The sequence below is a fragment of the Aspergillus terreus genome, genomic scaffold (genome assembly GCF_000149615.1).
Source record: "Aspergillus terreus NIH2624 scaffold_8 genomic scaffold, whole genome shotgun sequence".
In the NCBI taxonomy this organism is placed as follows: Eukaryota; Fungi; Ascomycota; class Eurotiomycetes; order Eurotiales; family Aspergillaceae; genus Aspergillus; species Aspergillus terreus.
This window is the reverse complement of record NT_165931.1, coordinates 1,461,814-1,483,574: the sequence shown is the minus strand read 5'-3', so window position 1 is coordinate 1,483,574 and position 21,761 is coordinate 1,461,814. Positions and strand designations below refer to the sequence as shown.

Sequence of the window (21,761 nt, the reverse complement as noted above, 5' to 3'; positions counted from 1 at the left end):
CCCCGCCAAATGCTTTCCTTTTCGTCATCGCCTTTTCCGTCTTCTCGCTTCTTCTTCTTCGTCTTCTCTTCTCTTCTCTTCCTCCTCCCAACTACTTTACTCCAACCACTCCCACTCAATCAAACTGTCTTCCCTCTTCTTCAGGTCACTTCGTCAATTCTCCTCAATTCCCTTCAAGATGCCTCGCCAATTCTTCGTCGGTGGTAACTTCAAGATGTACGAGCTCTGCAACCCCACCATCCCCTCCTCGGGAGAGTGACCAACCTCTAATGCACCCATTCTACAGGAACGGTACTGCCGACAGCATTACCTCCATCATCAAGAACCTCAACGACGCCAAGCTCGATTCCTCCTCCGAGGTCGTCATCTCCCCGCCCGCCCTCTACCTCCTCCTCGCCCGGGAGGTCGCCAACTCCAACATCGGCGTCGCCGCTCAGAACGTCTTCGACAAGCCCAACGGTGCCTTCACCGGTGAAATCTCCGTTGAGCAGCTCCGTGATGCCAAGATCGACTGGACCCTCATCGGACACAGCGAGCGTCGTGTGATTCTGAAGGAGTCTGACGAGGTATGACCGATTCCCTTTCCTGAATTTCCCCATCGGGTAACCAGTAGCGCTACCCTCGCGAAAGGGAAAGAGAGGGACCAAGCTAATTGTTTCTCGTTAGTTCATCGCCCGCAAGGTCAAGGCCGCCATTGACGGCGGCGTTAGCGTCATCTTCTGCATCGGTGAGACTCTTGAGGTAAGCGTCCTCCACTACCCCACATTGCTTCTACCCCTCGACCAGAAGCGCAGTTGGCGCATAACGGCAATTGAACCATGTGCTAATTCCTGACAGGAGCGCGAGGCTGGCAAGACCATCGACGTCGTCACCCGCCAGCTCAACGCCGTCGCCAAGGAGCTCTCCAAGGAGCAGTGGGCCAAGGTTGTCATCGCCTACGAGCCCGTCTGGTACGATCTCTCCCGCCCCGCATGATATGCTCTTACTCACACATTCCAGGGCCATCGGTACCGGCAAGGTCGCGACCACCGAGCAGGCTCAGGAGGTCCATGCCGCCATTCGCAAGTGGCTCACCGAGACCATCTCCCCCGAGGTCTCCGACAACACCCGCATCATCTACGGTGGTTCCGTCAGCGAGAAGAACTGCCGCGAGCTGGCCAAGCAGCCCGATGTCGATGGTTTCCTCGTTGGCGGTGCCAGCTTGAAGCCTGCCTGTATGTTTCGGTCTTTTGCAGTCCCTCTGTTGCTTCCGTTGACTAACCTCTTAACAGTCGTCGACATCATCAACGCTCGTCTGTAAACGACACCAATATTAATGAGGGACAATTGATATCCCGAATGCCTGCTCTCGCAGACATAGACGTGTCCAGATATAAAGTCCCTATCTAGTCATGAATTTCAAAATTTGAATCACGTACATAACGGTGTTTGAAGGTTCCCTCGTTGAGCAGTTGTAATAATAATAAAAGTCCATGCAGTATATACAGTCATCGTTTATACATATGTATAGGGTATTACTTGAGTATATATTCTCCTCACGAAGAATAAGACACCGACACACCAACTCCCCGCCAATACGACGTCCCAGCATTGCCTCCGCCCGAAGCCTGCCCTCCAGCGCCGCCAGCGGTGGAATTCGTCCACGCCGACGACGAGAACGAGCTCGGGCCCAGACCCACGCCCGCACTGACAAGCAGCTCCTTGACCCGACCTTCCCAGAGGAGCCGCACATTCCACGACTGGTCGACACGGATCTTCAGCACCGACTCCGTAGTCTCGTCTTGCTCGGGTTCAGCGGGGACACTGCTTGTCGGTGGGAGAGGCACGGCAGCATCATCCATCATGCGCAGCTTACGACGGGCCCATTCGAGGCCGTCGTCCTCCTCCTCCGCTGGCACGCGTTTGCGCGACTGCCGCCACAACTCACAGCCCGCGACCATCTCGCTCTCCCAGCTGTAAACATTGAACCCAAACCGCGAGCTGAAGGAGAGATTTGGCGAAGCGCGCAGGGAGTACGTCGTGGAGAGGGAGCCCGTCATCGGGGTCAGGGTCAGGGTGAGGGTGTAGGGGAAGGTGGAGATCTGGGTAGGAGTCGCCGACGACGGGGATGACGATGACGATGGCGCGGAAGACGCGTCCGTGGCCGCGGGTAGAGTACTGAAGCGGAGCCCGGTGGACATGCCCACCAGCGACGAGACGGGGGAATAGTAGGCCTCGGCGCCGGCGGAGAGGAGCGACAAGCGCGGCGCGGCGTCGTCGGCCGGGTTGCGCGGGTCGGGGCCGAAGTTCCACAGCCCGCGCCAGCCGAAGAGCGCATTATCCGTGCTGAAGAGGTACTCGTTGCTGTACTTGCCCGTGTCGTGGGAGAGCTGGGTGAGCAGCGAGGCCTGGGGGGCGGACTTGGACAGGGGCGGACCGCGGGTCGAGCACACGGCGAGGGTGAGCTGCATGGTGGGGGAGATGCGGCGGAGGAAGAGCGCGTTGAGGGTGGTGGGCGGAGGCATGTGCATGGTGGCGTGGAGGAGGGTGGCCTTTTGCGCGAGAGGGGTCGTCTCATGGTTGAGCGTGGAGTCCCATCCCCAGTTCTCGATGGGGGCGACGGGCGGCTGGACCTGTCGGTACCCCGGGGCGAGCTTGCGGAGGGGGATCAAGGCGCTTCGGCTGGGCGTGTGGTCGAAGGGAACGGTACTGTAGAGATAGGAGACCGAGCCATCGATCAGACCGACTGTGCCGAGGGTGTAGCTGGTTGCGAAATGGGGGGTGGATAGGGATGATAGGTGGACGCGCAGTCGCTCGGGGGTCTTGAAATCCAGGAGAGCTGTAATATGTGAGCTTGTGCTATATTCTCTGAGGGATATAATATAGGATCAATTGATTCCTCTAACGATACATACACTGTGCTGTGGCCGTCAGCGACGAATATGAATTGTCGCGGTTCCAGTTGGTGGCCTCGGCGAATCCGAGCTGGATATACTCCATGAAGTCGAGCATGTCGGTCAATTCGTGGTGAATACAGGGTAAGTGAAGCAGATCGTCAACACATGATGCAGAGATGCCAGAACAGAGTCCAGAGTGTTGACCGAGAGTGTTGTTGTAGATGGTGAAGCTGGCTGCCCCAAGCGGTTTAGCGGCATCGGATAAGCCCCGCATCAATGTTCCTCCGGCTGTTATCAGCGAAGAAAAAAAATATGGATTTTGTTCTCCTCCGAGACGACCAGAACAATATCAAATATCATCTTCAGTCTTCAATTCTCCCCTTTTCCTCCCAACCGTTCCCTTAGATACCCTCAATACTCCCCTCCATACACCATGCCTCGTTCCAAGCGTGCCCGCGTCGTCCACGAGTCCAAGACCGCCAAAAAGTCCCACAAGGAACAAACGAGACGGCTGTACGCCAACATTCGTGAATGCGTCGAGAAATACGAGCATCTGTTCGTGTTCGGCGTCGACAACATGCGCAACACATACCTGAAGGATGTGCGCACCGAATTCGCCGATAGCCGGTACGTCTACCTCTACCACCTGACACAATCGCCCGGGGAGGGGGAGAACATACAGTACTAACAACAGTGGCAGACTCTTCTTCGGCAAAACCAAAGTCATGGCCGTCGCCCTCGGCCACAACCCCGAGTCCGAAGCCGCCCCCAACCTTCACAAACTGTCGCCGCTGCTCTCCGGCGCCGTGGGTCTGCTGTTCACCTCGCGCGACCCCGAATCCGTGCTCAGCTACTTTGACACCTTCCGGCCGCTCGATTTCGCCCGTGCCGGCACCGTCAGCACCCGCTCCTTCACCATCCCCAACGGCCTGGTGTACTCGCGCGCCGGCGAGATCCCCACCGCCGACGACGAGCCCATCAGCCACACCATCGAGCCCGAGCTGCGCAAACTCGGCGTCCCCACCCGTCTGGTCAAGGGCAAGGTCATGCTCGAGCTGACGGACGACCAGGAAGGCTACCCCGTGTGCCGGGAGGGCGAGGTGCTGGACTCGCGGCAGACGACGCTGCTGAAGATGTTTGGCGTTGCCAGTGCCGAATTTCGTGTCGACCTCAAGGCCTACTGGACTCGGGATACCGGCGACGTCAAGTTCCTGGAATCGCAGGGTGGTATGGAAGTTGACGGACAGTGAGAGGTTCGTCTTTGGATAAAGAAAAGTTCCGAATATTTTTTTCCCTATCTTCCTGTCGGCTTTCGATGAAACCCTGGGGCATTCTGCGGCGTTTGGTATAGGCGCTTTTCATTGAATTTCTCTGATACTTTTTACCTACCTTACCTTTCCGTTACGAGGCTCTCCTTTTGGAGGCCTTGTGGTGTATCCTGCTTGATGAGCGTATGACGAACATACATGAATACCAAGCCAAAAGAAAAGTCTACCGTATATATACTTTATGCGTCCACTGCAGTCTGGACAGAAATGCACATCACAAAAGACGCATTGCCTTGATATACAACCGTACGAGAATTCCTAGCTTGGTCATGGCTGCTGGAGGCCTTACCTGTCTTACCTGAACTTCCCGGATTCCCACCGTATGCCGAAAACAGATGCTGACTACCTAACGTACATACTTACCCTGGAAAGCAGTGCATGAAACAAAGACCAGACACGCAGCAGGGTGAAGAAACATAGAAAAAGCATTGAGAAAAAGAGAAAAAGAGATGGGACCACGACCCAGGCAGGAGTCGCTCAACGTCGACGTCCAATTCGATGTCAGAATCGAATGATAGTAATATACCCACGGCCATAACGATGAAACAAGACCTCGGAGGATTAAATATGGTGTAAGCCCGATCCGTAAGGGCGAAAGACACATTGCCTTGTCTGTGGTAAGTAATGGTGTTGGCCCCTCAAGATAGCGCTCATCGCTTGGCCTCGCCTTACCCATCGTCGCAAGGGGGAAGAGAGATCAATTGAGCATACCCACCAGCAAACCATTGTCTGAATACTGGAATGGGAAGAGTCCTGCACAAGCGATTGCACGGCAAACTCAGTACCGTCTCTTGGCGCGAGGATCATCATAGGAGTCGTCTTCGTGGTATCTCTTCCGTCCATAGTCCTCACGGCCTCCGTACCTGTCATGGCCGCGCTCGCGGTCGCGGTCCCGGTAACGGTAGCTGTCCCGGTCTCGGTCCCGATGGCGGTCCCCGTCACGCTCCCGGTCATAATCCCGTCGGTCACGGTCGCCAAATCCGTCTCTGGGTCGAATAGGCTCGCGGTTGCTGCCGGTTGCGCCCCGGTCACGGTCGTAGCGTCCACCACCATATCCACCACTGCGTCCGCCGCCAGGGCCCGAAGGTGCGTTTGGTGGAGCCTGTCCACCGAATCCATTGCGGCCACCCTGGTATCCAACACCTCCACGGGGACCGAACCCGCGGTCGCGAAAACCTCCCTTGAATCCTCCTCGTCCGCCATAGCCTCCACGGAATCCACCACCAAATCCTCCAGGGCCCGAAGGAGCGCCAAACGAGCCTGGGCCGATCGGGCGAGAAGGGAGCGCTTTGGTATATCCACGACCACCAAGTCCGCCGCCGAAACGACGAGGCTTCCAGCCTTTCACAGTACGCCCACGTTCCACATCCACGAGGACCCGGCGGTCCTTGATGCGAATCCCATCCGTTTCTTTGTAGGCAGCTGTGATCGGATGAAAAGAACGGTGTTAGCTAGAAGATCACGAGACGTCCCAGATATCGAAGTCTCGGGACAAGACGGGCACCACGCTGCATTTATACCTTTCATGTCCTTTTCGCGCTCGTAAACAATGAACGCATATCCACGGTGCGGCTTCTTGGAGCCCTTCGGCGTCACATTATCCTTGACGATGCGGATCTAGATGTGTCAGTGGTACTGAAAGTGAGAAAAGGGAGGATCCCGCTCAATACCCGTTCAATAGGCCCAAAGCGGCCGAATTCTCTCTCCAGATCGGATTCCTTCACATCGTAACTGAGCCGTGCGACAAACAGGGTCTTGAACGGGTCGCCTCGTGCTTGCGGGTCCTTCGAGGGGTCAACTGCACAAGAATTAGCATCAGGAACACAAAAATCTCATCCTCACTGGGCCATATCACAAGTCAGAGGCGACTGACAGTTTTCAAGACCTTCCGTCAACTGTTTGTTCAACCGCTCTTTTTTCTCGACCTTCTCTCGCCACTTGCGTTGGATCCAGCTGTCGGTGGCATTGTATGGGATCTCCTCTTCGTATTTCTTGATCTCGGGAAGAAAGTCGGCGATGCCGCCTATTGTACTTTTCTTGACATCGTCCGGCGCCCGGTCGAGCGGCGTCACATAACGCAGGGGCGGCCGGGGCTGGAAAAGCGCGAGGAGCGGAGGGGGGAGCTTGTCCGTCATCTTGGGAGCCCAGCCGTGGTGCAACTGAAAGCGCGATGAAATTCGTGAGAGACTAGTAAGTACCCGGGACCGACATGAGGGAAGGGGTTGGTGGTATGAGCGTGGTCCTCGATCACCCCAATAACTTGGCCTCACTTGTTGTCGAGATTCGCGTTCCGTCGCAAGCTCTCTTGGGTTTAGTGTCATGAATAGCCGCCAAGCGCTGCAGCCGCGTTTGCCGCGGGCCAATGACAGGCGGAACTGACGGCGGCGCTGAAAAGTCCCCGAAGAACATTGTTGGTCGCTGGTGTTACTGCGATCCCCAAGCAACCACAGACAATTCCACAGACATGCCGGTACAAGGGATCAAAGCAGTGACGACTGCGCGGGTAGGTGATGGCTTGGACGATGTGATCAGAAACAGAGAGCTAACTCCAGCAGAATGGTGTAGGTGCCTTCATCCTGCAGTGCAAGCGCCTCGACTTTCACTACTGCGACTGGGCCGGCAGCTCGCGGGGGATGGTGTATGTGACTCTGTCTGGATAACATTGTGGACTAAGACTAATGATTGTGTTGCTTGACAGGGCTTTCCTGAAACACTCCCTACCATCGTTCGCCAAAGCCAACCCTCAGATTGAAATCCGAGTCTCTCCCCGGCCACACAAGCATCCCGTCATCAAGGGCCACTATATCAATGGACGCGAAAAGGCCGTCTGCGTGCGCAATCTCGAGCCCGAGCAAATCTTCAACAAGGCGAACCTTCTCAAGGAAGCCAGCGGCGAAAAGCTGAAGCGCACCAAGAAACCCGTTTCGAGTATCAACGAGAGCGTCCGAGGTATCTGGTCTCCGTACCACGGGGACACCAAGACTGTGTAAAGTGGGATTTGAATTGTTAGAGCGGAGTTATATTCGGGATTGCGGACCTTCCGACTCGTTTTCATATCATGTATTATGGGCCTACTTGTTTTCTTGTTTAATTTCTAGGGTGCCTCAAGGCAAGGCTTTCTGTTATTAACGGATCTGCATCACATGTACAAAATGCATTGCTTTCAAAGATATGTGGCCAGCCAGTGTCAATATCCATGAGAGGGTACGTAAGAGTCATAAGAGCGAAGAGACGCCACCACGCAGCGTAAGAACCCGAAACTTATACACCACGACCATATTCCAAAAAGAAACGTCATTATTATCAAAAAAGAGCCCACGAAGAATAAAAACACATAACCATGTCCGCCGAGATCAATGCAGTGGGGTATCGTAGAGTCAATGAGGAGCCATCGAACTAAAAGGAGATGTAGGACCCAGCCAAACACCGCTATGCATACTGTACGCCAATTCCCATGAAACCCAGGGCGCCTTCGTCAAAGGTAGATTTGAAACATGGCCCGTGGAGCACTGATGGGTTTTCCACAGCCATCCACTTGGCACTTTGAGAAGGGTTTGACCCTCGAAGTCGTCCTCTTCGCGCTGGATTTTGATCTATTTCTTGTGCATTCGCCACAGTAAACCTAGATCCCAAGAATTAGCCATGATTCTTCTCAAACATAAGCAATAGGAGTACTAACATGTCCGCACTGCTTGGCGACCCAGATCTGCTGCTTGACTTCGTCGCCGGTACCCAGCTCTGCATCGCAGTTCGGACAGCACACGATATCCTCTTCCCCGACGCTCCTTGTAAACCCCTCAGGAGGCGGACTAGGGGGTTTATACGTGCTTCTTCCTCGATCCGGTGTAACGCCAGGTGTTTGAAAGTCCATGCCCAGGCGTCCATCCATACCTCCCAGGTCGATGGTGAGGTCGACGGCACCATCGCCCACATCGCCGATCCAGAACGATTCGATATCTTCTGCTCGAGGACCTCGCCACCGATACCCTTGTGTTATACTTCCCCCTTGAGCCGCATGTCGGGGGAAGTAACGTAGCATCTGTAGCATCGGACCCATAAAGCCTCGACGCGGCGGCGGTGGCAACGGTTCTGTTCGAACGGCAGAGCCGACAAATTGCACTTCAGGGCTACTGGGCGCATCTCTGGAAGGGGGTATTTGCTGCGATTCCCCCTCGTCCTCTAAGTCTACTACCTCCGTCAAGATGTCCCTTGCAAATCGAGGCGGTCTCCGGCGTTGCTGACGGGAGGAATGACCCGACGTAGAAGGAGGAGAATCGGGGTCGTTTGTCAGATCAATGATCTCGTTTTCTTGGGGAGGAGAGGACATGAGAGGTCTGCGGTAATCGTAGCCATCGCCGGGGTATCGGATGGGTGGCAAGGACAAGGATGATTCGCGAGGCTGCGGGTGTCGTGAAGACGAGGGTTCGCCGTTGGGATGAGGACCTTGGTAACGGCTTGACTGAGAGGATTCTGGAGGCATGGCTCGTCGGGATCGCTGTAACTCATGATCATGTCGTCAGTACCAAGAAGGATGGAAGATCCGTACCCCGCCCTAGCTCATGAGGCGGCGGTTAGAAGGGATCGGACGAACCTTTCGTGGCCGTGCGGCCACAAACTCGACACCGGGATCGTCATTCATATCAAAGGGCAAAGCTGGCGACCAAGGGGAGAAGGGAAGAAGAGGAGGAGAAAAAGAGAGGGAAGAGGCGAAGGAAGGGAACGCCCATGCGGGCGGAGTGGAGGAATCGTCTCCGTGGGTGGAGGCCATGATTAGTGAGAAGAATGAATGAATGAATGGGTCTGGGTCTGGATCCCGAGTCTCCTCCGGCTGGGTCTGGAGTAGTAATACCGACGAGAATAAATTCCTACCTAAGGACTTGCACCATCGGGTATCGACAGGAGAGGGCGCGAAGTGCGGTCGGGTTAAATAGTCGGTCTGGCGTAAGATCGGAGAGGCGGAGGAGGTGAGGTCAAAGTAAAGCCATATCGAATTATTGTAGAGGCGCCCTCACAGACTCATATGACCCTGATCACTCAGAAACAAGACCGACAAAAGAAAAAAAAGGTGCCAAAAATCATTCATTATTATGCTCAGATCCTGTTCTTTATTCTTCCTTTTCTCCTCTTCAGTTCCCGCGGCCGGATCACTTGCAGAATAGCCAATATGAACATTTCTCAACACAAACGCCTATAAGTACAACACGCAAGAAAGAGAAATCTTTTATTTGAAAGGTATCATGATTACTGTGCCTGCAGCACTGTGACAGCACCCTCCTTGTCCAACGCCACAATACTCTGGGCCGCCGCACCCCATGCAACAGCCGTCGCCGGCACCGCACTCCGCAGGGGCTCCGACCAGGATTTCGCGGCCTTGGAGAACTGCTGGACAGTCAATCCGCTGGGTCCAGCAGCAAGCAGGAACTGGCCAGTGTAGTCCCAGCTGAGCGACTCGATCTGGCTACCCGTCTCCAGGGCCTTGGTTTCCTGGGAGGTGCGCAGGTCCCAAATCGAGATTACTGTAGAGTTATCCGCCACAGCCGCCAGGAAGGTACCGTTCTCCGAGAAGAATAAGCACTTTACCGGACCAGACATGGCGTAAGTGGCGGCCAAAGCACCGGTCTTGACATCGAAGATCTTCACCTGGGAGTCCACGCCGCCGGCAGCGACCAGATGGCCATCTGGGTGGAACTTCACAGAGAGAAGAGCTAAAACACTCGTTAGACAAAATGATCCAGATCGACAGAAGAAAGTTAGGAGTAAAGGGGTTTTGCTTACAGGCGTCGCAGTAGGTCTGGGTGATCACCGAGTTTGTCGTCAAATCATACAACACGTAGCTCTTATCCGCACCAACCGAGGCGACAATGTCGCCAGTGGCATGCACGGCAAGAGCCGTCGCGGCGCCGGCATGGGAGCTGAAGCTGGCGACTTCACTACCGTTCTCGAAAACCTTTACAGAGCCCGTAGACGAGGCAACAACCGCCTTCTCACCCGCCCACACGGCATCGGTAACCGGACCGTCCGCTTGAAGTTGCTGCAGGACCTGCTTCTGAGACAAGGAGAAGACGCTAATGACAGCGTCAACTCCTCCCACGAGCGCAATGTCTCCAGAGGCATTGATAGACAAAGCCTTGCCGCCGGACGGGAGAACCTTGGCGCTGTCGGTCGGCTTGTAGGTGGAGATGGAATCAGCAGTAGCCCATCCCTCAGGGATGGGACGCTTGCGGCGACCCTTGGAGAGACTGTTCTTGTCAGTACCAACCGATCATATAAACCCTATATGCAAGAGAGGAACATACGATGCCTGTGTGCTCTCAACCCGTGCGAGGACAGCCTCCGGAAGGCCAGCCGAATCCACCTGCATAGCCTCTCCGCCGGAAGCACCAGCGCGGCTGGCACCGACCGTAACCTTCGACAACGCATCACGAGCCTCATCTCTTTCCTTGGTCAAACGAGCGATCACGCGAACGGCGGCGTCATGCTGATACAGGGCGGTGCTCAGTTCCTGCCGGGTCTGGGCCAGGGTCTGTCGCAGGGTGTATGTTTCCAAGGCGAGGGCATCCCATTCTTCCTGGAACACGCTGAGGAGGGAGGGAATGGAGGTGAGGGTCGGTGGCCGGGGTCGAACAACGCGCTGAGCTTTCACCTCGATCAGGTCTTCGGTCGAGAGTTCCTCTCCATTGACGGGGTCTTTTCCGTTCTCGGCGATGTATGCTTCGATGAGCCGCTTCTCAAAGACGCTGCCTAAATTTAAGTATTAGATCAGAGCTCCTAGGTGAGACTGCGGGTGCTTTTCAGATAGCAACGTACCGCTCTTGGGCGAGACGACAGGCACTTGAGGGGCCTCTCCCGAAACTGTAGGACATCCTGGTCAGTATTGAGACGATCGCCCAGAGGAAGCGCACGACTTACTTGCGCACAGCATGGTTCGTGTGGGAAATGGATGAATGGGGGTAGAGAGTCGAGAGCGAGGGAGAGGTTCGACGCGAAAGCTCTCGTTGCGGGAGGGACTTTTCGTTCGCCCGACTGGGTTTAGCCGCACGCTGATCTAATGACCCATATGTCAGTTAACTACCTGAACAGTACAGTTGGTTCTGTGCCTTCTCTTCTACGTATGCAAGCAACTCTACCATGACCGGTTGAACACTTGATCGGATCTATCAGCTAATGCGATTCATGCGATCGCAATGATTTTCTACCAGTCCCCTGTGTCATCCCAATAAATCCCATCATGTCCTTCAAGGCCAAAAACCTCTCTTATGGTCTGTACCCTCACTCCCTCGTCGCATTGGCTCTAATCGCTCCCACTAACGTACAATAAAGACGCAAAGGAACCGGCCTTTCTGCAACGCCTCCGGAATCAATATGGAAATAACACAGGACGTCTGGAACGTCCGATGACGCGACCCCGGAAACCGAAGGATGCCAATGTCGATGATGACGAACCCACCTACGTCGATGAAGAGACCAACGAAGTAATCTCCAAAGAGGAGTACGAGGCTCTCGTGCGCGCTGAGGAGACTTCGAAGGAAGGTCCGGCGGAAGATGGAGAAACCCCGTCGAGGGTGGATCAAGATGGGAAATCAACAACGGAGAAAGAAGCCCCCGCATCAAAGCAGGCTATCGCAGAGATTGGAGGACCAAAGAAGCGGAAACAAGCCAAGGTTGTTGGTGATGACCATCCTCCAGAGGAGAGTGAGGATCTCCCGCGGAAAGACGCTGGGTCGCGGAAACCCAAGCAGAAGAAAAAGAAAATCAAGCTCTCTTTTGATGAAGAGGCATAATATACAACAATGGATTTTGGATAGGATACTATTGCAAGCGGTTTTGCGGCGCACGGCGTGGGCGCATCCTCTCCATCGCCATAGATAGTTGTAGCCTGGCGCAACTGGAGTAACATCATCATCGCGGTAGCTGCGCATTAATAATCAAATCAATAAACCGGATCATGCTGCTCTAAAACTCTTTAGGAGCAAATCTATCGAGACTTTATCGGTTGGAGTTGTCAAAGTCCCGCGAACTATTATTCCGCAGCAAAGCGGATTTCCTTCCTGCTGCGGTAGACAATTTTTTCCCTCTCGTCATCCATCCCGAACACCAAAAACCGACTCTCTCTCTTCCCCCGGGCCTCTTCTCTGGGGCTTTTTCAAGACGAAAGAGCTAGGCTGTGACCAAGGCCAGCCGTTCCTAAGATGCCCGTGGTCAATGTCGAAGATCTCGTCCGTCTTCAACGGAAACCCCAAGACATACGGAATGTAAGGCTGCCCCTCCTCATCCCACCTTGATGTCACCGGCAGATCGGCCACCATCGAACTCCAACGCTGACGCATAAACAGATCTGTATTCTTGCACACGTTGTACGTCGCTACATCCGGGGTTGCCCTATTGAACGAGCCCCATAATTATTCTTGAGCCCAGCTAACCAACCCAGGATCATGGCAAAACGTCCTTGACGGATAGCCTGATCGCCACAAATGGCATCATCTCGCCGAAGCTGGCGGGCAAAATCCGCTACCTGGACTCCCGTCCGGATGAGCAGCTCCGCGGAATCACCATGGAGTCCTCTGCGATCTCTCTTTACTTCTCCATGATGCGTCGTCCGGCTCCCGACGCGGACCCCGTGCAGAAAGAGTATCTGATCAATCTGATCGACTCCCCCGGCCACATCGACTTCAGCAGCGAGGTGTCGACAGCCTCGCGCCTCTGCGATGGAGCCGTGGTACTCGTCGATGCGGTCGAGGGCGTGTGCAGTCAGACCGTCACCGTGCTCCGTCAGACGTGGGTCGAGCAGCTGAAACCCATTCTGGTGATCAACAAGCTCGACCGATTGGTCACGGAGCTCAAGATGAGCGCCAGCGAAGCATACTCGCATCTCAGCAGACTACTGGAGCAGGTCAATGCCGTCATTGGAAGTTTCTACCAGGGCGAGCGCATGGAGGAGGACCTCCAGTGGCGCGAACGCATGGAAGAGCGCGCCAACGCCGCCGCTGCTCAGAAAGACCGCTCCAAGAAGCAGGCGGCGGACGACGAGTCCATCGCCGGTAGCGCGGCTGACTTTGAAGAACGGGATGATGAAGACCTCTACTTCGCCCCGGAAAAGAACAACGTGATCTTCTGCAGCGCCGTTGACGGGTGGGCCTTCACCGTCCGCCAATTCGCCGCTATCTACGAGAAGAAGCTCGGGATCAAACGGGCGGTGCTCGAGAAGGTGCTCTGGGGAGACTACTATCTGGATCCCAAGACGAAACGTGTCCTGGGCCAGAAGCATTTAAAAGGACGGGCGTTGAAGCCCATGTTTGTCCAGCTGGTCTTGGAGAGCGTCTGGGCGGCGTACGAGGCCACGACGGGTGGAGGCAAAGGAAAGGGGTATGTATACATTGACTTAATAGATGTCTGACTTCTACTAATAAGTCTCAGGGACCCTGCTTTGTTGGAGAAGATCACCAAGTCCTTGAATATCACCATCCCACCATACATTCTACGCTCCCGTGATCCCAGGAACATCATGACCACTCTGTTCTCAATGTGGCTGCCTCTGTCAACGGCCCTGTTAGTATCAGTCATCGAATATCTTCCAAGTCCACCAGCCGCGCAGGAGCTACGATTGCCGGAAATGATCGAGGAGTCGCCCGGAGCAAAGTTCGTGGACGAAAAGGTCAAAAATGCCATGGTCAAGTTCAAGACGGGCCCGGACGAGCCAGTCGTGGCCTACGTCAGTAAAATGGTGTCTATTCCTGAGAGCGAACTGTCCTCGAGCAAAAAGCGGTCTGGTGCCACCATGTCAGCCGACGAAGCTAGAGAAATCGCTCGCAAGAAGCGCGAAGAGATCGCGAAGATGCAGGCTGAGGCCAACGGTGGCGGCCAGGCAGAAGACGCTTACGCCCGGATCACGTCGGCCTTTGAACGGACGACGCTGGAAGATGGCGGCGAGCCAGCCGAACCTGAGGAGAAAGAAGACCCCGAACACCTCGTTGGATTCGCCCGTCTTTACTCCGGAACGCTCTCTGTCGGCGACTCGATCTACGTCCTTCCACCCAAGTTCTCCCCCGAGAATCCCCACGCCAGCCCTGAACCAAGAAAGGTCACCGTCACAGACCTATATCTCCTCATGGGCCGCAGCCTGGAACCCTTGAAGTCCGTCCCCGCTGGAGTGGTCTTCGGCATCGGCGGCCTCGCCGGACACGTCCTCAAAACCGGCACGCTCTGCTCGCAGCTCGAAGGCGGCATCAACTTGGCCGGTGTGTCTCTGCACACGCCGCCGATTGTGCGAGTCGCCCTGGAACCCGTCAACCCAGCCGATCTGGGGAAGATGGTCACTGGCCTACGTCTCCTTGAGCAGAGCGATCCATGCGCACAGTACGAAGTCCTCCCCAACGGCGAACATGTCATCCTCACAGCCGGCGAGCTCCATCTCGAGCGCTGTCTGAAGGATCTCCGCGAACGCTTCGCCCGCTGTGACATCCAGACCGGCGAGACGATCGTGCCCTACCGCGAAACCATTGTCAGCGTGCCGGACATGGCGCCCCCCAAGAACCCGGATCTCGGCCGCGGCGGCGTGCAAACCGTCTCGTCATCGAAGCAGCTCACCATGCGGCTGCGCGTCGTGCCACTCCCCGCGGCCGTCACGGACTTCCTCACCAAGCAGGTGGGCACGGTCAAACGGCTGCAGTCGCAGAAGCGATCCGCCGCAGAAACCAAGGCCAGCAGCGAGGACGCGAACGGAGCGCCGGACGGCACGCCCCATGTCGAAACCAGCGACGCGACGAACGAAGCCCTGGAAGGCAGCATCCTGTCTCTGCAGGACTTCAAGAAACAGCTGACCAAGATCTTCGACGAGGAAGTCAAGGAGGACCGGGAGTTGTGGAAGAACGTCGTCGGGCGGATCACGGCGTTCGGTCCCCGGCGCATCGGCCCTAACATCCTCGTCGACGCAACCGAGGTCAACACCTGCGAGAAATTGTACCTCCCCTTCCCCTTCACTGTAATCTAATCCTCCACTAACACCCGCCAGCCTGGTCGACGATCCAAAACAGCAACCCACCATCAACCCTGAGACCAGCAGCCGCAATGCCCTGGTCGTGCGCGACTTCTGCGACAAGATCGCCTACGCATTCCAGCTCGCCACGGGCCAGGGCCCCCTCTGTCAGGAGCCGATCCAGGGCGTGGCGGTCTTCCTGGAAGAGCTAGCCGTCAACACCAGCGAGGAGGACCTCGATCTCGGCCGACTAACCGGCGAGGCGATCCGCCTCGTCCGCGAGGGTATCTCGCAGGGCTTCCTCGACTGGAGTCCGCGCATCATGCTGGCAATGTACAGCTGTGAGATCCAGGCGTCCAGTAAGTCCTCACCCTATTCTAACCTATCACGTTGAATACAGATAGACTAACTCAAACCCCAATACAGCCGAAGTCCTCGGCCGAGTCTACGGCGTGATCACCCGGCGTCGCGGCCGCATTCTCTCCGAAACGATGAAAGAGGGCACGCCCTTCTTCACGATTCTGGCGCTGCTCCCCGTCGCTGAATCGTTCGGGTTCGCGGAGGAAATCCGCAAGCGGACGTCGGGGGCGGCGCAGCCGCAGCTTATCTTTGCGGGCTTTAGCGCCCTCGACGAAGACCCTTTCTGGGTGCCTGCGACGGAGGAGGAGCTCGAGGATCTGGGTGAGTTGGCGGATCGCGAGAACGTCGCGAAGCGGTACATGGATGCGGTGCGCACGCGGAAGGGGTTGGTGGTGCAGGGACGGAAGTTGATTGATGCGGAGAAGCAGAAGACGCTGAAGAAGTAGGAGGATAGCGTGCGCGTAACGGGTTATGTATAAAGCAAAAAAGGAGGTTTGGATTAGAGCTGTCAAAATAGCTTTGCATATGACGATCTACAGGATTCTATGATACGCATGTACCCTCGTCAATTGACTTTCCAATCCACCATTAGAATCAGAAAGGTACCGACAAGGGCCGTGGAGATGAGTATAAGTTCTCCACGTGTAAAAACCGTCGATCTTCCTCCGGTGACAAACACAGTTCAGCATCGAAAAGGCCAGAACCATGGATACTATGGAGGTGGGAGTGGTGTTGGAAGCAGAGTATGAAGCCTCGGAGAGATATCATTCACGTCTCATTATGATCGTTATGAGTTCATGATCCATCATTGCTGACGATGGAGCGGGACGAGTCCCGGTGCTGGGTAGGTATGTACAAGGGAGCTAGATGTAGCAAGCTGACCACGCCTCCGCTTATGAGCTGGCTGGCGCGATCGCACGTAATGGGATGTAACGTGCAAATGCAGCTGAGCAGAACGCTGCATAGATGCCGCCGGGCCCGAACGTGGCCACAGCCCGGTAGCCCCAATCTGCGGGATGTGACCGGGGGGAGGATATGAGCTTACATTTGGTCACTCATCATCAAGGGTTGGCCGAACAAGGAGGACGCATTGGATCACATCGAACTCAATACATTGTCCGACAGCCGCGCTCACGCAATCAAAACGGCCGCGCCACCTTCCGCAATTCCGCCAGACCCGTGACCGGATCTCTCATCTCTTTCCAGCTCACGGGGAACATCATATTGCCGGCTTCGCTGCGCGCCATGACAACGCCGAGGTCATTCCGCGCCGTCGTCAAATAGTAAAAGCTCTGATCGCCGAGAGAGATGACGGTCCCACGAACAATATCACCCACCCGGAACATCTCATCCATGACGACACGGTCCTTCTCGACGGCACGCACGTCTTCTTTCCGGATCAGCGCCTGGAACCGAAGCTCGTCCGAGCTGCTGTGGTTCTCGGGGTTCGCGGCAGAGGTGAGGATCGCAGCGACATCGTCGTTATCCGACGTTGTCTGGGACGGGTTAAGAGGCTGTGTGCTGGCGGATTCATCCAGAACAACCAGAATCGACACGGTGACCTGGCGTTTCTGCACGCGAGTCACCCGTGCCAGAACCACCGAGTCCACGGCCGGCAGAGTGTTGTATTTGGGTTTGGGCTTTGCAGAGCCTGCCCCGGCGACCGGTTTCGCTGTCGTAGAAGCCGCCCGCTTGGCAATGGACCGTACTACACTCACAGTAGACTTTCCCTTTGCGTTCGCGGGAGTTTGCTCGACCACGACGGGTCCAGCGATTGAGGCATAGATATTGGCATTCTGCACATGCGTGCCCGGTCCGGCCGAGTATGAGGCGATTGAGCCCAGACATTGGCCGGGAATGGCCAACGTGGGCAGAGAGCCTACCATTTCGCAGGTTGGCCTTCGACGAAAGAAAAGAAGGAGAGGTGAGGGTTGTTGGCGCTGCGTGGATTGGGACGGTGGTGTTGGGGAGAAGATCAAGCGAAAAGAAAAGAGCACGGACTTTCGTTTTTCCAGCTAGGGTGGGGCTTGTTCCGGAGAGAAGGTTACCCCGACACACTACAATATACTCCCTATGGATTGCCTGCTCATTCAGGCCAACATCGTCCACTCTAAGGGTCAGACAACTTAGGTCCTTCGATTTCTCCTTTATGCAGCTACATACAGTTCAACTACCTAATTATCACAGCCCCCCGAGACCACAAATGACAAACAATCGACGAGGATAAGAAATGCCATCACACCGAATGCGAAAGAAGGAAACAACACCGAGTGAAATGCCCGCTCAACACCGGTAGAAGTGAAGATCAATGTATCAGACCACAGCAGTAAAACAGGGATTGATTATAAACGGGGTAGAGGAATCAACATATAGTAGTGATAATGCATTAGGAGAGGTGGGGATGCTATAACCGCATTAGCCTTCTACAAGTGTCGGTCGAGGACCACTCCCAAGGAATTCGAGGCATCGCCGTGCCAGCGCAATAACCTCGCCCTCACCATCCTCGGCGTCCTCCTCGTCGGAGTCAATGTTCTTGTCAGAAATTGCCTTGACCATCTGGACCACGTCGTCCGACTTGGCAATGTACCCGATCAATGTCTGGTCCTCAGACTCGAGCAGCTGAAGAAGAGTCCAGATGGCAATATGTTGGAAGGTGGGGTCGCCACTTGCGAGAAAACGGCTCAGATAACCGTGGATGCCTCCGTTGGGATCAGCCCAGTCACGGACGAAGATGGAATAATCGCCAACTTGCTGGAGTTAGCTCCTATCATATGTGAAACCTATGTGGCAGAGACAATACCTTTGGAAGACAGGTTACCCAGGGCCGCAGCACTGTTTCCTTGCACCTCGATACTCTCCGACTGGGTCAGAGGGATCAGCACGTCGAAGACGCCCAGGTTCAGCAGATGAGGCTTCAGCTCATCGCTGAGAGCCAGCACAGCGATTGCAGCCGTCATCTCCGACTGGACACTCAGAGGCACCTGCAGTACGAGATCCTTGCACTTTTGGACCGCACCCGCTTGGAGGACGAGCTCCTTGTTGCGGTCCGAGCTTGCTGCGAGATTCCGGAGGGTCGAGATGGCATGGCATTGGATCTCTTCGTTGTCCGTCGAGCCGAGGAGATCCACGAGGGGCTTGAGGAAGCCCGCATCGATGATCGGGGATTCGTTGAGAGGGTGGATGGAAATGTTCCGAATGCAAGCGACTGCGGAGAGAATGAGGGGGAGATACGAGGATTGCAAGAGGCGCAGAAGTGGTGGGAGTCCTTTCGCTCGCACGATCTCCAGCTGGTATTTCTCATCCGAAGCGAGGTTACGAAGCGCCAGGGCAGCCTGACACTGTACCTTGGGAGTAGACGAGTCCATGAGATGGACGAGCGATTGAACCAGTCGGGACTCAGTTTGGGCGAGTCGCTTCCGGTTCGACGAATCCACGGCGATGTTGCTGAGCGCGGTTGTGCAGTAGTACTGTACGTCGACATCGGAGGAGGAGAGGAGTTGAACCAACACGGGGATCGCACCGGCGTTGACAAGTTGTTGTCGGTTATCGTCTGGGCATCTCTGGTTAGCTGTGATCGTCTCCTTCGCAGGAAGCTTCATTCACCTGAATGCGTCATGTTGAGCAGGGCGCCAGTTGCGTTCCGCTGGACACGCATATCCTTGGATTTCGCCAAGCGAATCAGAGGACCCAGAGCTCCCGACCGGGCAATCTTGGCCTTGTTCTCCTCATGCGTAGCTAGGTTTGTAATACAGCCGACCGCATTGCATTGGACCTCGACGTTCGGCGACATCATCTGTTTTATCAGAGGGGCCAGCCCTCCTAGACTGACAATCAAGACCTTGTTGTCCGCTAAGCGACGTCAGCGGCTATCGTTGGGACAGAAGACGAAGGAGACAAACCGTTCACCGCGAGATTTCCCAGAGCAGCGCTCGCAGCACGCTGTACTTCAATGTCGGAGCTTTGGAGCAGGAATAAGATCGGTTCCAGGGTATCACGATCAACCTCACGGACATCTGATCGCTCGTGTTAGAAGAATGACGGCGCCATGGTTTTACGCCACGTACCTCGCTCTGTAATCTCGGCGAATGTCAAGCTCGCGCTTCGTTGCAGGTCGACATTGTCAGAATATACTAAAGTGCTTAACGCCCGGAGTGGTTCGCCGGAGAAGAAATCGGTCTCATTTCTCTGTGGGAGGGATGATTAGCCAAAGATGCCAGAGATGCTCAAGCTCTCGCGGAACTCGAGTCTGACTGAACCAAAGATTCCGACCGGGCCGGGAACCTACATTTTCGAGATAACCGAGCAGGTCGGACACCGCTTCCCGTTCATTGTCGGCTAACGTTGTTTCATAGATCCTGTCCCTTGCGCGACCACCGATGGGACCGAGACACGCCGTGATATGACACCAGCGGTCAACGGTGGAGAGGCAGGACAGGCATGCGTTCGCGATTCCACTCATGCCTTCACGATCAGTGGCCCACAGGACCCGAGGGTGGTCCCGCCAGCGTGCGAATCAGGGACACCGGAGGACAATGACGACGGGCGGGAGCGGGAAGGAAGACTGTGACGGGCTTCCTGATTTCCCGGTATGTCGGCGATACGGGGGGCGGCGGCGGCGTGTTGTGTTCTCCAACAACGGGGGGATGGAAGGGGATGGGGTAAGAATGGGATGGACTATAGGGTCGAAAGAACGAATCAAGTGACCGGGTAGAGGTGTAGAAAGACCAGGACGATAGGGGGACGCAGTCCTGCATCATATGTCAGCCAGCGTGCTCCGGTTGGAGCTGTCGGGGGGTCAAGAACGTCGCGTGATAGGAGAGATGAAAGGTATGGGGGGGGCGCATTTACCGGTGCGATGAATTCTAGGAGATTCTCTGTAGGATGTACCGTTCCCGGGAGCAAAGTTGCATTGATGGCGGGCAACGGGGAGGGGGTTGGGGAGGGAGAGAGGAGATGGAGATGGAGAGTGAGCGAGAGAGGAGGTGAGTTTGAGGTGTGAGGCAGAGCGGCCGGATGGTTGGCTGGGCGGCTGATAAGGTACGAGCTACCCTCGGCCGGGTTTAGTGCGTGACTGACAGCTTGATTCTCTGGCTCATTGCATCACCGAGTATTTATGTTTACTTGTTTTCTATAACCATTCTTTATGTTTGGATCAGTCCTTTCTATGAGGAAGCTATCGCAGTTGGAAAAAAAAAAAGTTGAAAATGGAGGGGTGGTGGATGTTAATGCATGGTTCAAAGAAATATATTCTTGGGTTCATTGCTTGATTGACATCATAGCATCTACCAGGGTATACAGAGCACCCCTATAGATCAGGTATAGGGAAATGTTCAACATACTCTCTGTCAACTATCATGGTATAAGTCTCTTCCAACCTGATCAGACATTATGGAGTAGTATCAACATCTACTATCAGGACTCTATAATCTGCTATCATAACAAGAACCATCATCATATACTTTGATATTGTATACTTCGATCGCACCTCTCACAACAGGTTCTCGGAACCCACCTGCATTTCCCCAAGCGACGGAGGCAACGTGCATGACCACCCCTGGAAAGGAAGCGACACGAGCGAATCCGACAGGATTCGGACCGTGAATCGGAATAAAGACGTATGGAGGGTGGCGGATGACTCGCAGCCCAACTGATCTGAGGGTCTCTTTATCGTCCAGAGTCAAGGATCCATGTGTTGATCATCCTCCACCAATTGCTGTCGGGTGATCTCCTGTGTCACCTGTCAACAGACCCGGATTCGTTATCCCTCCTTACGGAAAAGTGAAAGATGCCGCCTATGTATCTAGGACGTGGAGGGGTTCATGTCGTCTTTATTTTGTGGGCTCATGTTCCCCATGCTCTTATATTCTTACCAACAGTGGAACAGACCAGATGGTCGGTTGATTGGGTTGGCAGACCGTTAAGAATCGGAGGTGGCACAAAGATAGACCCACGGATGGCCAGATATGATATAGCCGGAGTTCCTGATTGATCTAAGGTAATCACCCCAGGTCTGTTATCCATGGGAGAAAGGATGGTTGCCACCACCACCATTACTACCACCACGTGAAGAGACAGGAGTGGCGCATCACAAGGCATTCTGAATGGGCTCAGACTGAATCCTCAGAGGCTCATCCCTTCATTGCCCCGCAAGCTAAAGCGAGCCGGCTGTACTGCGGACGGCCGACAAAGTTATCATATGATTTTTGGCCTTGACTGGGTTTCATG

The 21,761-nt window shown here is 55.2% G+C and overlaps 11 protein-coding genes across 11 annotated transcripts; 5 read left to right on the top strand and 6 right to left on the bottom strand.

Annotated features, from left to right (window-relative positions):
* Positions 1-178: 178 nt before the first annotated feature.
* Positions 179-1,300, top strand: ATEG_06163 (triose-phosphate isomerase TPI1; the record flags this gene model as incomplete). The annotated part of the gene is made up of 6 exons (XM_001215341.1): positions 179-216; positions 287-566; positions 667-741; positions 838-950; positions 1,000-1,214; positions 1,272-1,300. 6 exons carry the CDS (start codon positions 179-181, stop codon positions 1,298-1,300), a joined length of 750 nt encoding a protein of 249 aa, XP_001215341.1.
* A 235-nt stretch (positions 1,301-1,535) lies between these two features.
* On the bottom strand, positions 1,536-2,991 carry ATEG_06162 (mitochondrial distribution and morphology protein 10; the record flags this gene model as incomplete). The annotated part of the gene is made up of 2 exons (XM_001215340.1): positions 1,536-2,818; positions 2,895-2,991. 2 exons carry the CDS (start codon positions 2,989-2,991, stop codon positions 1,536-1,538), a joined length of 1,380 nt encoding a protein of 459 aa, XP_001215340.1.
* Positions 2,992-3,309: 318 nt separating this feature from the next.
* ATEG_06161 (mRNA turnover protein MRT4) lies at positions 3,310-4,126 on the top strand (the record flags this gene model as incomplete). Its single annotated transcript, XM_001215339.1, has 2 exons — positions 3,310-3,503; positions 3,571-4,126. 2 exons carry the CDS (start codon positions 3,310-3,312, stop codon positions 4,124-4,126), a joined length of 750 nt encoding a protein of 249 aa, XP_001215339.1.
* Positions 4,127-4,982: 856 nt separating this feature from the next.
* Positions 4,983-6,339, bottom strand: ATEG_06160 (U1 small nuclear ribonucleoprotein 70 kDa; the record flags this gene model as incomplete). The annotated part of the gene is made up of 4 exons (XM_001215338.1): positions 4,983-5,626; positions 5,725-5,821; positions 5,875-6,002; positions 6,078-6,339. The coding sequence occupies 4 exons, from the start codon at positions 6,337-6,339 to the stop codon at positions 4,983-4,985; spliced, it is 1,131 nt and encodes a 376-aa protein (XP_001215338.1).
* Positions 6,340-6,668: 329 nt separating this feature from the next.
* On the top strand, positions 6,669-7,194 carry ATEG_06159 (mitochondrial 54S ribosomal protein mL43; the record flags this gene model as incomplete). The annotated part of the gene is made up of 3 exons (XM_001215337.1): positions 6,669-6,707; positions 6,760-6,842; positions 6,903-7,194. The coding sequence occupies 3 exons, from the start codon at positions 6,669-6,671 to the stop codon at positions 7,192-7,194; spliced, it is 414 nt and encodes a 137-aa protein (XP_001215337.1).
* Positions 7,195-7,856: 662 nt separating this feature from the next.
* On the bottom strand, positions 7,857-8,972 carry ATEG_06158 (putative RING finger domain protein; the record flags this gene model as incomplete). The annotated part of the gene is made up of 2 exons (XM_001215336.1): positions 7,857-8,699; positions 8,796-8,972. 2 exons carry the CDS (start codon positions 8,970-8,972, stop codon positions 7,857-7,859), a joined length of 1,020 nt encoding a protein of 339 aa, XP_001215336.1.
* A 473-nt stretch (positions 8,973-9,445) lies between these two features.
* On the bottom strand, positions 9,446-11,126 carry ATEG_06157 (pre-mRNA-processing factor 19 family protein; the record flags this gene model as incomplete). Its single annotated transcript, XM_001215335.1, has 5 exons — positions 9,446-9,909; positions 9,980-10,443; positions 10,501-10,945; positions 11,012-11,056; positions 11,114-11,126. The coding sequence occupies 5 exons, from the start codon at positions 11,124-11,126 to the stop codon at positions 9,446-9,448; spliced, it is 1,431 nt and encodes a 476-aa protein (XP_001215335.1).
* A 306-nt stretch (positions 11,127-11,432) lies between these two features.
* On the top strand, positions 11,433-11,985 carry ATEG_06156 (DUF4604 domain-containing protein; the record flags this gene model as incomplete). The annotated part of the gene is made up of 2 exons (XM_001215334.1): positions 11,433-11,463; positions 11,525-11,985. 2 exons carry the CDS (start codon positions 11,433-11,435, stop codon positions 11,983-11,985), a joined length of 492 nt encoding a protein of 163 aa, XP_001215334.1.
* Positions 11,986-12,393: 408 nt separating this feature from the next.
* Positions 12,394-15,982, top strand: ATEG_06155 (GTPase RIA1; the record flags this gene model as incomplete). The annotated part of the gene is made up of 7 exons (XM_001215333.1): positions 12,394-12,456; positions 12,538-12,558; positions 12,633-13,567; positions 13,619-14,846; positions 15,027-15,160; positions 15,213-15,535; positions 15,603-15,982. The coding sequence occupies 7 exons, from the start codon at positions 12,394-12,396 to the stop codon at positions 15,980-15,982; spliced, it is 3,084 nt and encodes a 1,027-aa protein (XP_001215333.1).
* A 693-nt stretch (positions 15,983-16,675) lies between these two features.
* On the bottom strand, positions 16,676-17,422 carry ATEG_06154 (exosome non-catalytic core subunit CSL4; the record flags this gene model as incomplete). Its single annotated transcript, XM_001215332.1, has 1 exon — positions 16,676-17,422. One exon carries the CDS (start codon positions 17,420-17,422, stop codon positions 16,676-16,678), a length of 747 nt encoding a protein of 248 aa, XP_001215332.1.
* A 529-nt stretch (positions 17,423-17,951) lies between these two features.
* vac8 (protein anchor VAC8) lies at positions 17,952-19,995 on the bottom strand (the record flags this gene model as incomplete). The annotated part of the gene is made up of 6 exons (XM_001215331.1): positions 17,952-18,283; positions 18,337-19,086; positions 19,140-19,385; positions 19,436-19,549; positions 19,601-19,721; positions 19,822-19,995. 6 exons carry the CDS (start codon positions 19,993-19,995, stop codon positions 17,952-17,954), a joined length of 1,737 nt encoding a protein of 578 aa, XP_001215331.1.
* Between the last annotated feature and the right edge of the window lie 1,766 nt (positions 19,996-21,761).